General features: G+C 49.3%; 1 protein-coding gene across 1 annotated transcript in view; it reads right to left on the reverse strand.

Moving 5' to 3' along the window:
* Sntb1 (syntrophin beta 1) overlaps positions 1-12,187 on the reverse strand; it is a 199,580-nt gene that overhangs the window by 7,187 nt on the left and 180,206 nt on the right. Inside the window, exon 5 of the mRNA XM_003480170.3 lies at positions 5,420-5,616. Coding sequence (XP_003480218.1) covers positions 5,420-5,616 — 197 coding nt within the window. The remainder of the gene's footprint in view (positions 1-5,419; positions 5,617-12,187) is intronic.

The following is a 12,187-nucleotide window of genomic DNA, read 5'->3' on the forward strand; positions in this document are numbered from 1 at the left end:
CAGACTGGCGGAGCAGGAAGAGTTCACTAATATTATAGGACAAAGCAAAAGTCTAGAAAGGTAAATATGTTCCACTTTCAAAAGTCAAGTGCATTCCAGCCTGTCTCACGCTTTTGTCCAGTGCTCCGATGCTTACTCTGTAGGGGTGTGAGGGTTAGGCCAGGACGAAGGATTTCTCAGCTTCTTCCCCATGGATGATGACAGTTCAGGGAGGGAGACCTTCAGAGCTTGGGGGGAAAGGGGGGATCTCTAGTGCTCACACAGCAAGGTGGCTCTCGGTCAGAGCTCTCACGAGAGCACGTGTCCCTTCACCGAGTGTCTTCGTCATCTTTCAACCTCTCCAGAGGGCTGATTTCTCCCTCGTCCTGCACAGGAGCCTGCTTCTCTGCCGGCCCTCCAGTCTGACCACGATCGAGGACAGGCACTGCAACACTGACGGCTGCCCATCCTGACCCCCCTTTCCCCATAGTCTTCACCCGCAGAATATCAAAGGGGCCCTGAACATACTTCCTCGGTTTCCCTCTGGGTTTGAACTTTAAAGCTATGCCACCGGTTATTGTGAATTATTAACTGGTTGTGATTACATTTGATTCCAGTTGACCTTAAACGGTATTTATGGCCTTTATATAATGGAATCAGTTATCTAGAGAGGTTCTCAGTCTATAAAGGATAAATTGAGTACATTACTATGGTAATTGAAACCCTAATTAAAATAGAAGCCTCCTTGCACCCATCTGCAGGCATCTTTCAAATTGTAACTGGGTTACACCTTTGTTCAGGCTCATAATTTCTTCTGCGCTCAGCTCTCTCAGTTCATGGAATTATTTGTTATTCTCTTTTAGCCAATCTATGAATAGCTTCCCATTTTCCTATCAAACTAGAGCTCAGTTATTAAGAAAAAGAGTTTACAAAATTCGTACAATGCAAGCTAAAGCAAATTCCTTTTGATTTGTTCATCCTTTCCTGAAACAGGCCCAGAATTGTTGCATAGTTGCACAGAAATTTATTAAATTTAGTATTTGGGTGGTTTGGGGCCTCTTCTAATGCCTAAGTTCAAAACTCAAAACTTTCTTGCCAGCTAGCATAATTATCAAAAAGAAAAATTGCAGGGGACTCCCCAAAGTTTTCAGTAATGATGGGGAACACCTGGAGGCATATGTTAGTTTCAAGATAATGATAAAAAGACACTGATTACCTTGGCTGTGGCAAAACACCTGCTTTTCCCTATTTGTATGAGAAGAGGAAATCTGGAAAGACTCTAGCACGAGGTGCTGTGTGTCCGTCTTTGAGAATGTCCTGGGCGCTGAGAAGCTGCACCCTGGTGAAATACTACTCAGGGAATCTTCCATGGACCAGGGGCACCAGTGGCACCTAGAATTTTGTTAGACGCCAATTCTCAGGCCCCAACTCCAGCTGCGGAATCTCCAGGGACGGGGAGCAGGCAGCAACCTGAGCCTCTTGAGGATGAAACTCAAAAGCTGATTGCTGTCCCTCTTCTCTTCAGGGCCGCTGACATGTAGAAGTCCTATTTCTAAATGTCCTGTGGAAAATCTTCCTCCAGAACAGAGCTATACAGAGGACCTTGGCCACGCACTGGGGCTGCTCCACATTCACGATGTCCAGCACAGTGGCCACTGGACACATGAGGTTACTGAGCATTTGACACGTGGCTAGTGCAGCTGAGGAAATGATTACACTTTAATAATGTAAATGAATGTATCCCTCAAGAGGTCACTAGACTGGACAGCACAGTGTAGACATGTGATAGCTAAGACTGCCTTTTTGATGGCCTTGAAGGTCACCTAGGGGATGCACGGACACTTCTGAGTGCACAGGGCAGGATCACAGAAGTAATGAGTATCTGCCCACTGGCCCCCTCCTCTCTGACTCTGATCCCTGGTTCTGCTTCCTGGCTGCCGTAACTGAACTTCTGGCCCTGCCACACCGCTCTGCCATGTTTCTCCTCTGGCTAGCCATCTGTGAGATGAAGCACCTCTGTCGGGATTTAGACCGAAAATGTCCTTCAGAAGTCTCATGTATTCATGGATGGGGCTTTGGAAGGTGACTGGATCAGAAGGGGTGTGTCACTGGGGACACACATTTGGGCGTTATATCACCCTCCCTGGCTCCTCCTCCTTCTGTCTGATTCCTGGCCGCCATGAGGTGAGCAGATTTCCTCCGTGATGCACCTCCACTATGATACTTTTGCACTGGAGACCATAAAGAGAACCCCACACACCATGCACAGATCCAACCTCTCCTCTTCTAAATTGTGGGTTCTGTGTAGACTAGGCTCTTTAGGTTTGAGTTAGGAGTGAGGGCTTCATTGGCAATTAGACTAAAGACTATGTGTGTTACAGTCTGGGAAAAAAGTCTACATTTTGCCCATTGCAAGAGACTGAGATTAAACATGGTGGACTAACTAATCCAGTGGAAGCGATTTCAGGACAGGAAATATTTAAGCTGTAGCATAGGTTTTGCTGTTTGCTTTAGGCAAATTTATAGTGATCACCAGGAGCATAGAGCAGAGAAGAAATATCTGAAAAACTTAAATTTTGGATCAAAAGGGACCACATGTAAAGTTGGGGGCAAAGCAAATGTGGTTGCTGAAGAGATTAGCACTTTGTACAGGAACAAGAAGAAAAATATCTTAGGGCGCCCCAGAAAGCAGCAAGACCACACCCACTGCGGGCTCAAGGGTACAAACGTATTAACCTTTCATTTGTGAAGAAGGTTCCTGGCGCCCTGGCTGAGAAGGGCTGCTTAGGAAATGGGCTCCCTGGATCTCTTCACTGCATTCAGCCATCCAGACACTTGGAGGTTGCTGCAGCCTTGGTCCAAGGGGACCTGGCTTCAGATCCTGCTGACGGCAGCCTCTGTGTCATCCACACAGTGCAATGGGACACCATGGAACAAGAGCTGCTCATGTCGTGGCAGCCGGAAAACAGAGAATAAATGGTGGTTGCAGAGAGGGAGATATTCCCTTCCCTGTCACACCCCAGAAGCCTGATTTTTCCTACTGGACCCCACCTGTAACACCAAGCCAGCAGTAGCACCCCATAATCCAATCAACTTCCACCAGTTTTGGCTCTGAGGAGAGGACGTACTGTCTGCCCTACTGGGTTTCAGTCTTGCTTTGGTCCAGTTCTTTCCCATTCTTTTATTCTTCCCTCTTGAAGCGGGAATGTTTACCCCGAGCCACTGCACGCTGAAATGTGTAACTTATATTTTATTTTTACAGACGTTCACAGGTAAGACTTTGAGTTTCAGAAGACACTTTGACTTTCAGAATTCTGGACATGTTGAGACTTTAGTGTATTTAGTATTACAATGGTACCTCGGTTGTCAAACTCCATTTGTTACAAATTCATGATCAAACACCAGAATGTTTGAGAACTGAACGTATTTTTCCCATAAGAAATAACAAAAACCCAAAATTTGTTGTGAGGCCCCAAAATTACACTTATAAATTTATTTTTCCAGGACGTTAACCAATTTCACAATGATTTATTTCTTTCACTCTATCATGGCTCTCACAGTTTTTCTCTTAGCTTTGTTGCTGGATGACTCCCTGTCCTTGGAGCCATGGTTACAATATTTCATACAAAACAGCATAATGTCAAATGTTTTAATGCACCAGCACAAGCACTCAATGTTGTCTGGGAGGGAGACGCTCAGAATGAAGAGTCACCCCTCTGTGTTGCGGGGAGACACGACGCATGGCTCTCTCAGGCTGCACAGGGATTTTTTTCAAGGTGGGTTTTCGATTCTACTATTGAGCAAAGTTCACACACTGAGCAGACTTTCTTTTAAAGTTTGCTGTTTGAGTAGAGGAAAATTAGAGCCTGGAGCTGTTGGATGACAGATGTCATTGTATTTCATTTTTGGCTGCGCACAAGAGATTTGTTTTTTGTAAGGTGGAATTAGTAACTTGTGGTTGTGTTTATTTTGATATTACGCAGAGTTTGAGACCTGTGTGGGTGTCAAGCTACAAGGATTGGTGTGACATGTAGGACTGTCAGCTAGACTGATCTGGGAACTGCTTAGGGGATCAGTGAGACACACTCCCAGTGTGTCTGAGGGGTCCCGGAGGCTGGCCCTGGGTGCCGCACACGTCTGTGGTCCCCTCCCCTCTGCACTGTTCCCGTGCCCCGCCTCTGCCTGCTGTGGATGCCATCTTTCCTCCGCCATCCGTTCTCACCATGCTGCTTCCCCTCGCAGGCCAGCTAACCACGGACTGACTCCCCTGAAACCATGAACCACATGAACCTTCTCTTCCTGTAAGTTACGGGAGTTGGGTATCTTATTCCAGTGACAGCAAAGCCAGCTGATACAGGGAATGATAATCCTAAGGACAGAGACTAACAGTGATACTTAATTGAGGACGATACTAGGTGAGTCCTCCGTTTGCACTATGCCTATGAAGAAGGTATTATTTTTCCCTCTTTTTGTAAGTGAAAAAAATAGATTAAGTGATTAGAACAAATAAATCTGATATTTGAGTCCAGGTTTTGTGAATTTAAAATCTCTACTTGTGACTATAACCATGTGCTGGTTCCTCAGAGACAGAGAAAAATGAAGAAACAAAAAGCAATCCTAAAAATGCCACAGCTAGAGTTCCGACACGACTACAGCTGACTGTGCTGTGACGGGTCACACGGTGCCCTCTGTGTATGTGTCCGCAGGGAACGGGAAGGCGTGGGTCACAGGTCTCAGAACCCACACCGGGGTGCCTCAGGTCTCTGGACGGGGCACAAGAGCACAGATCCTGCTAACTGTGTGTTGTGCGGGCTGATGGTTTAACCACGGAGGCTGCCTTAGCAGATACACAGGACTTTAAAGTGGCATGAAAATTATTCATCACAGCAGCCTGCACGAAACTGGTGCTTGCTGGTTCCCTGTTCCAAAAAGGGAGGCCCAGGTCTCTGTGGACACTGCAGGACAGGGGCCAGACTTCAGGGGAACAGGGCCCAGAGCTGACGGCTTGGTCTTGGACAAGCTTCTTAACCTTCCTTCAGAATTTGTTTCCTGATATGTCCAGGTGACAAGGGAGGTGCAGGTCACATGAGACTGATAGGGCACTGGGTCAGGACGCCCGTGTATACAAATGAAAACGTTTTGCAGAACGTGAAAACAATATTAACATTGATACCTCGATTCCATTTTATTTCCTTTTTTAAAGGTCAGGCTTGCTTCAATTATTTAATTTGGAAAACACAATTTTTTTGTTTGGAAGAACCCCAGGTATTCTATAAAATGCCCAGCTGGCAGATAGTAAAAGGCAGAATATAGCACGGTTTGCAGCTGGGATTTAACTGGCTCAAAAGCCCAGGACACACTCCTTTCAGAGCAGGCCAGAGCACAGGGTGGGTCCTTCCATAACCATGTGAGGCTGGTGGTCACACCCGGCAGTACTCACCCGTGGTGACTTCAGCGATGAGCTCGGCCGAGTTGTGGCATCCCTGTACTATGCTCCTCGTCCACTGGGAGAGGTCCCTGCTGACCTCTGCCCGGAAGAGATGTGTTTCAATCCCTTGCTTGGTACCAGTCCGAGTTGCAAAGGACAGATCCATACCAGCATGGGGTGAGCCCTTCCCCGGGCCCGAATGGACCAGCCTGGAAAGAGAGAGAGAGGTCATCACCATCAGGGGGACACTGCTCTATCCACCCACCATGTCCTCCAGCAAAGGCCCAGAAGTGTGATCTGCTATTTTCATGACATGGAACCAGGGGGGCCCACTGTACCCCACTCTTCACCATGGTGGCTGTATCTTCCCAGTAAAAACAGAGTGAAATTAAGAAGCATCCGAGAGTGGTGCACAGAGGATTTTAACTTGTGCAGATTCAACTCTTGTATCCGCAACAGAGGAAAAGAAATGAGAAAATGTTTCAATAGGTGTACAACAATCTCGCCTTCCACCCTGGCCATGTAGGTATCAGCGACTTGGTGTGAGCATGCGCAGGCAGGGCACGTCCACAGCAGTGAACCCGGAGACTCGGTCGCCTGTGGCTCTTGTCCTTGGAGAGGACCTGGCTGCAATGAACATGCGTGCGCACTTTTGTGATCTAAGCAGCCTCCAGGTAACCCGGAATTCACCGAGGAAGCAGCAATCTGGTCATCCGCTGGAGCTGGGGACAGTGCGTCTCGGGCAGTGGTACAGAACTGAATGTTAGTGGGTCGGCAAGGGATTTTCAAGAGATTTTTCTACCATGTGACACATGTTGGATAATTCACACTGACTTCTGAACTTACCCTTGGCATAAAATGTGACTTCTACAGTAAATAATTTTCTTAAAGGCCAGACTTACAGCATTAAGAATCAAAGCGCTCTGGGCGCCACCTTGAACACATGCTCCCCTGCGCTGTGGTAGGTCAGCCTCCTTTGGGGATGGACTCTCCTGTCACTCATGTGCAGGGCAGCCTAAGTAGAGCTCGATAAATGTGATTTCCACCCAGGGTATTTGCATTTTCGTCCTTATCTCTTAATACAGAAAGCAACACTTTACCACTTGCTAGACAGAGAAATGCCAGGTGTCTGTCCACATGGTAGGTGGGGAGTTATTTTCTCAGGCAAAGAGCTGATTATCTTTAAATTAAAATGAGGTTGAAGAACTCCAAGAGCTTATTTGTCTTGTAGACCTAAATGCTGCAGAACGGCACTCTAAATGGGACAACACGTACTGCTGCCTGTGGAACTGCTGGAACGAGGCTGTCGGCTGATTCTACGGAGCTTTCTTTCACTCATGAAGATGGAACTGCGCGCGAGGGCTGGTTCGCAGCGCCAGCTCAGCGGGAGAGGTTAGTTGGAGCCTCTGGCTGGAGGTTCATGAAAGACAGCGAAGTTCCACGGATCTCGTGAGCCCAGAGCCCAGAGCAGCGTGAGGGAGGGGGCCTCCGGCATGAGCTCACACACGTGGGTTTAACACGCAGGGGCTCGGTCCAGGGCAGTCACACGGGAGGAGGGCACTAAGGACACGGAGCTAGCTGAGGACTCAAAATCAAGTAAAACTGAAGAAAACACAGCATTCTCTTCAGCTTCCTAGGGCCTTCGAAGGGCTGCAGAACCAGTTAAAAATTCATTAGGACAGTGTGCACGGGAAGCAAGAACGCACGCTGTGTTTGCTTGGCTGCGCAAGTGTTCTTACACTCACAGGCGCCCACTTTCAGTGGCTTTGAGAACTACAATCAGCTTGCCCTGTTGACAACCTTGAAATCTGTGTCAGCTGGGCACAGGCGGCAGGCGCTGGGCAAAGCTGACCGGGGACGAGTTCAGGAAGAATCTAGCACTGCACAGGTCAGCGCCTCTTTCACTCCGTCTGCCTCGTGTTCAAGATTTTCAGAATCACGGCCTCACAAGACAGGGTCGTGGGGATTCAATCGTCAGTACACACAGCAGCGTGTGGTTTACACTCAACAAACAGTTCTACTCTCCACACCAGCCCTCAGAGTCCAGGTTTTATTATTTATTTAGTTATTTATTTTTGGTCTTTTGGAGACAGGGTCTCACCGTGCATTCAGGCTGGCCTTGAGCTCACTCCATTGCCCAGGCTGGTCTCCGACTCGCAATGATCCTCCTGCCTCAGCCTCCCAAGTTACAGGCGTGCACCACCACGCCCGGGAAATTCTCAGATTTTAAAACATAACAACTGGTTCTCTTACAAGAGCCTTGCCTGGCCCCAAGTAGTTCTTTTCCATGCCCTTAATTCCCACTCAGGTGACTTCATCTCTGTCACCATCTGGGACCAGCACGAATATGCCTTAGGTGCAGAAGAAAACAGAGATAGAGGGTGACACAGAGCACAGTGTGGGTGTGTGTGTGTGCATGTGGGTGCACATGTGTGTGCATGTGTGTGCACATGTGTGCGTGTGCATATGTATGGATTTTCAACTGATATCTAGTTTTCTTGAGAAGAAGCTGTAATTAAAATGGAAGCCAGTAACAACTGGAAATGCAGTCTGTTAGAAAGTTCACACTCGGTAGCTCTAATGACCAGGAATGAAATCACTCCCTGGAGCGGACAGCTATGACGGAGCCTGAATCAGGCTGGCACCTGCCAGAGAAGCCGGCTGGTCCCGGAGGATGATAAGCCAGCCCTGGAAGGGAAGGCCATCACCCCTTTTATCTCATCATTAAATTGTCATTGATTAAAAACCCAAAGAAAAGGAAAAACGAGTTCTTCGCCTAACCAAGTGTGAATTCTCCTTCCGAGTGCGCCCATGTTGGTGGAGGTCAGTACGCGAGCCCTGTGGTCAAAGCCAAGTGCTGTTCTGTGGCACACTGTGTGTGCAAAAGGACACGCTCTCCAGATCTAAATGAAAAGAATGCCAGCTATGGACTGCATGTGTGGGTGCGCATCCCTGGATGGGGTGATACACATACACATGTAGACGTGTAGATATGTGTGTAGACATGCTTATATCCATATATATGTATCTGTGTGCATAAATGTGTATGTGTATATACAGTTATGAATACATAATACAACTATGTAAAAGAAAATCCAGGAAATGAATGCATTTAAAGGCTGAGCAATTTTACAGGTGATCTCATTATATTTTTACCAAAGTTTCCTCTAAGAAACACAGTTCAGTCTGTGAAGACTAGCTTTAAAAAGCTATGAGACTGAAGTGAACTGAGATCATTTTCAGAACCAGAACTTCTGGACTCAGAAGACATGAATTCTGGCTCAGGGTGTCTATTCAGCGCTGGTGGCGGTGCGGGGCTTAGGGGTGGTGGCAGTTCTGGGGTGGAACCCTGATGCCTCTGCAGTGTTCTCCTGCGTTCCTCTGCCCCCCCCCCCATTATTCTAAACCACCGTGTTCAGCTCCTGCAGGTGGTGGCTATGAAGCACCCTCCCCTGAATGAAGTCCACTGATGTACTTGACACGAAGCCGCCACCAGTGGCCTCATGAAGCCCTGACAGCAGCCAGCTGGGCTCCAGCAGGGGGGTGAGAGTGACACAGGGGCCCATGAGCCGGTGCGGCTGGATCCACTTGGACTTGGGGTGTGGAGGGGCCACAGAGGAGCGTCCTGCTCTGTCTCAGTGTCCGCTCCTTCCAACCCCCAATGGCCATATTTGGAATAAAGCACAGGGCACTGGGGAAAGTTAACTGGCTCTAGGGTGGGGTTTTCATGCATGTTGGGGCTGCATCCTGTAAGAACACAAGCAACCCCAAAGACTCTGAGAAAGGCCCTGGGCGGTGGGGGAGGACAGCCCACTGCAGACACCAGTGCAGGAAGCAGGCTGACCGTGAGCTGCTGTCCTCAAGGATGGCAAGAACTACATCTCTGCTGGAGGCACTGCCCAGCTGGCGGTGTTCTCAGGGCAGCCCACTCTGCACATGGTCCACACAAACTCAGCTCAGTGTGAGCAGAGCAGACCAGGACCACGGCTCGCAGAGCCACAGCTGAGAAGAAAATCTATTCCTGGAATACGGAAGTGAATGAAAAGCAGCCAGCAGCAGATGACCTGTCGTGACTATGAGCCAGGGTGTGGTGGGTGAGTGGAGTTCAAGAATTTCCCTGAGAACATGATCATGCGCTGATGGATGACGTGGACATTCAGAAAGAACGTATGGACCAAACTTCGTCCAGCAGTCACGCTGGACTTACAAAGAGTAAGTGTGAATACCAAGTCACTCCATCAAGTGACCACAGTAATTGTCAATTAGGGGTGGAGACGGAGCGGGTCACCCCAGGCCCATCCTGTGACATTTATGAAGCTGTCAAGGACGTTAGACATGGTCTACCCTTGTTAGTAGATGGTCTCAAACTGATAGGAGGAAACTCAGAATGTATATGTAAGACAGCCAGGTGCTGCAGTTAACAGACACCCTGATGATAAAGAGGTGAAACACCCCCAGAATTTCACTGGATGATCCGCCCAACCCAGAGCTGTCAACAGCATGAGCATGAACTTCCACTGCCTCTCCAGAGTCAAGTAGCGGATGGTCCTGTGCCACCCTGCAGTGACAAGGTCACACTCAAAATACAGCATCCAGCCCCCAGCACTGTGCTTCAGGACAGACTTCTTAACTTTCTGGTGCCACGCATGCTTTCAGGAGGACAGTGAAGCCCCTACTCTGAATGATGCCTCCGATGCATGAAGCAGGCAGACTTACAGTGGAAACCAGCGGTACTGAATACAGAGCCATGCAGAATATCATGGTGCCATGGAGAAGATGGTGGTCAAAAACAGAAGTCCCAGATACTCTGTCTGGAAAAGAGAGGGCTTCATGTGAGGGCTGAGAGGAGGAAGGGGCGGACGTGTCCCAGCTAAGATGGCTCGCAGAGGGTGTCAGATCTTTCTCCCTGGCCAGTCTGTGGGTCATCCATGGCTACTGCCCTGGGCACAGACGACTGGCTTCTTGGAAACTGGGATGAGCTAGGAGGGTTTGCAGCAAGGCTGTCCACCTGAGCAAGTGCTGACCGTCAGCAGAGTTCGCTGCTCAGGTGTCCCGAAGCTGACTTCTCCTGGGTAAGCGGATGTTGGGGGAACCTGCTGTTGACTGCAAAGTGACTACTGGAGTTCACCACCGAGCATGTCACCCCCTGATGGCCCACTCTGGATCCCCACACAGTGTCCTCGACCCAAACAACCCACTGTCTCACAATCAGCGCCTCATAGACCTCAAGATCCTTCAGAGTAGGGGCCAGGGCTCAACCCTCCTTCATTCTGTGGTATAAGCCAGTGACGGAGAACCTTTGAGAGCTTTCGACGATATGAACAGCCTGCCGCGGCATGCGTGCCACAAGTTTGTCACCACTGGGTCTAAGCACTCTACCGACACACGCAAGCATTCGAGGAAGGTTGGCTGAACAGCCCTGTGCTATTTCAAAGTTGTTTTAAAATTTCAGCACACACACACACACACATGCACATAATTGATGTATTTTGAAATCTTTTGAAATTCGGGGCCAGGGAAAGGTCTTGCTGAGGGACTCCTTTGCAGAGAACACTTGGGGACTCATCACTGTAGCCGCACCCCGGGCACTGAGGGCTGAGCAAATGTCAGCAGCCACCAGGACTTCAAAGTCATCTCATCTGGGCAGAGGGGAAGGCCGGGCTGGAACCCATGGCCGGGTCCCTCCCGTTCTGTGGTACAGTCTCTTTATCTTTTCCCTAGATTCTTCCCGAAGCTCAGCAGGCTCCAGGGGACTCTGAAACAGCTATGACTGACCTTTAATTATTTTACATTTTAAGCTCTTCGCATATCCTTAAAAATATGACCATCTGTCTTGTATCTGTGGCAGAAGCTAAACTACAATCAAGACAACACCGTCTCTCGAGAGAAGAAAACTCCCCTCAGCTGGGAAGAAAATGCGGGTGTCTCGGGCCAGTTTGAAAGCTGCCATTCACACCCAGTTGTCCAGTTTACTGAGAAACCGAAGGGCACGCTTTGTTCACTGGTGACAAAGTCCAGATGCACTGTCCCACGGCTGGACACACAGCCATGAGCCCAGCACAACCTGACAGTCCCCATCCCCCGTTAGCTAGGAGTGCATGTGAGAGACGAACACACGGCACCCGTCACCATACAGAGAGGGGCGAGGAGGGGAAGCCACGCGCTCAGACGCCCCCCGGGCTCCACCCCACCTCCTCACTGGGTAGCTCTCTGTGCCCTGGTTTCCTCAGCTCTGAGCTGGACAGCACAACCTGCCTCCTCATGGGTTGTAGGAATAAATAAGGTAACACGTGGATACAGCATACACTGCATTGTCACAGCTGTCACCATCCTTAGAGTGTAGGTGCCATCAGGGCAGGGAGTTGGGCTGATTATTTCCTGATGTCTCATCAGGACCTAGAGAGTCCCACGAACATAGCAGGCACTCAGGAAATGTAGAGGAAGAGCTAGAGGGCAAACAGGGTGACTGCAGAAGACGTGTGTGACCAGCAATGTGGACAACTCCCCTGCCACCGCAGGCCCACAGCCACACAAAGCAGTGGTAGCCAATGCCCATCTAAATGATTTGAATGTCAGACGCAGTGCCTGCCTGTAATTGCAGCACACAGGAGGCTGAGGCAGGAGGATCACCGTGAGCTGAAGGCCAGCTTGGGCTGCGTAGTGAGTCCAAGGCCAGCCTGGAGTACACAGGGAGACAACGTCTCAAAAGCAACAAAACCAAACTAAGAAGTCTGGGCTGTAGCTCAGTGTGCAGGGCCTGGTCTATACCCCCTCCCCCAA

Source organism: Cavia porcellus, unplaced genomic scaffold (assembly GCF_034190915.1).
Source record: "Cavia porcellus strain 051 isolate PalLab524CR breed Dunkin Hartley unplaced genomic scaffold, mCavPor4.1 scaffold_10, whole genome shotgun sequence".
NCBI classification, from domain to species: Eukaryota; Metazoa; Chordata; class Mammalia; order Rodentia; family Caviidae; genus Cavia; species Cavia porcellus.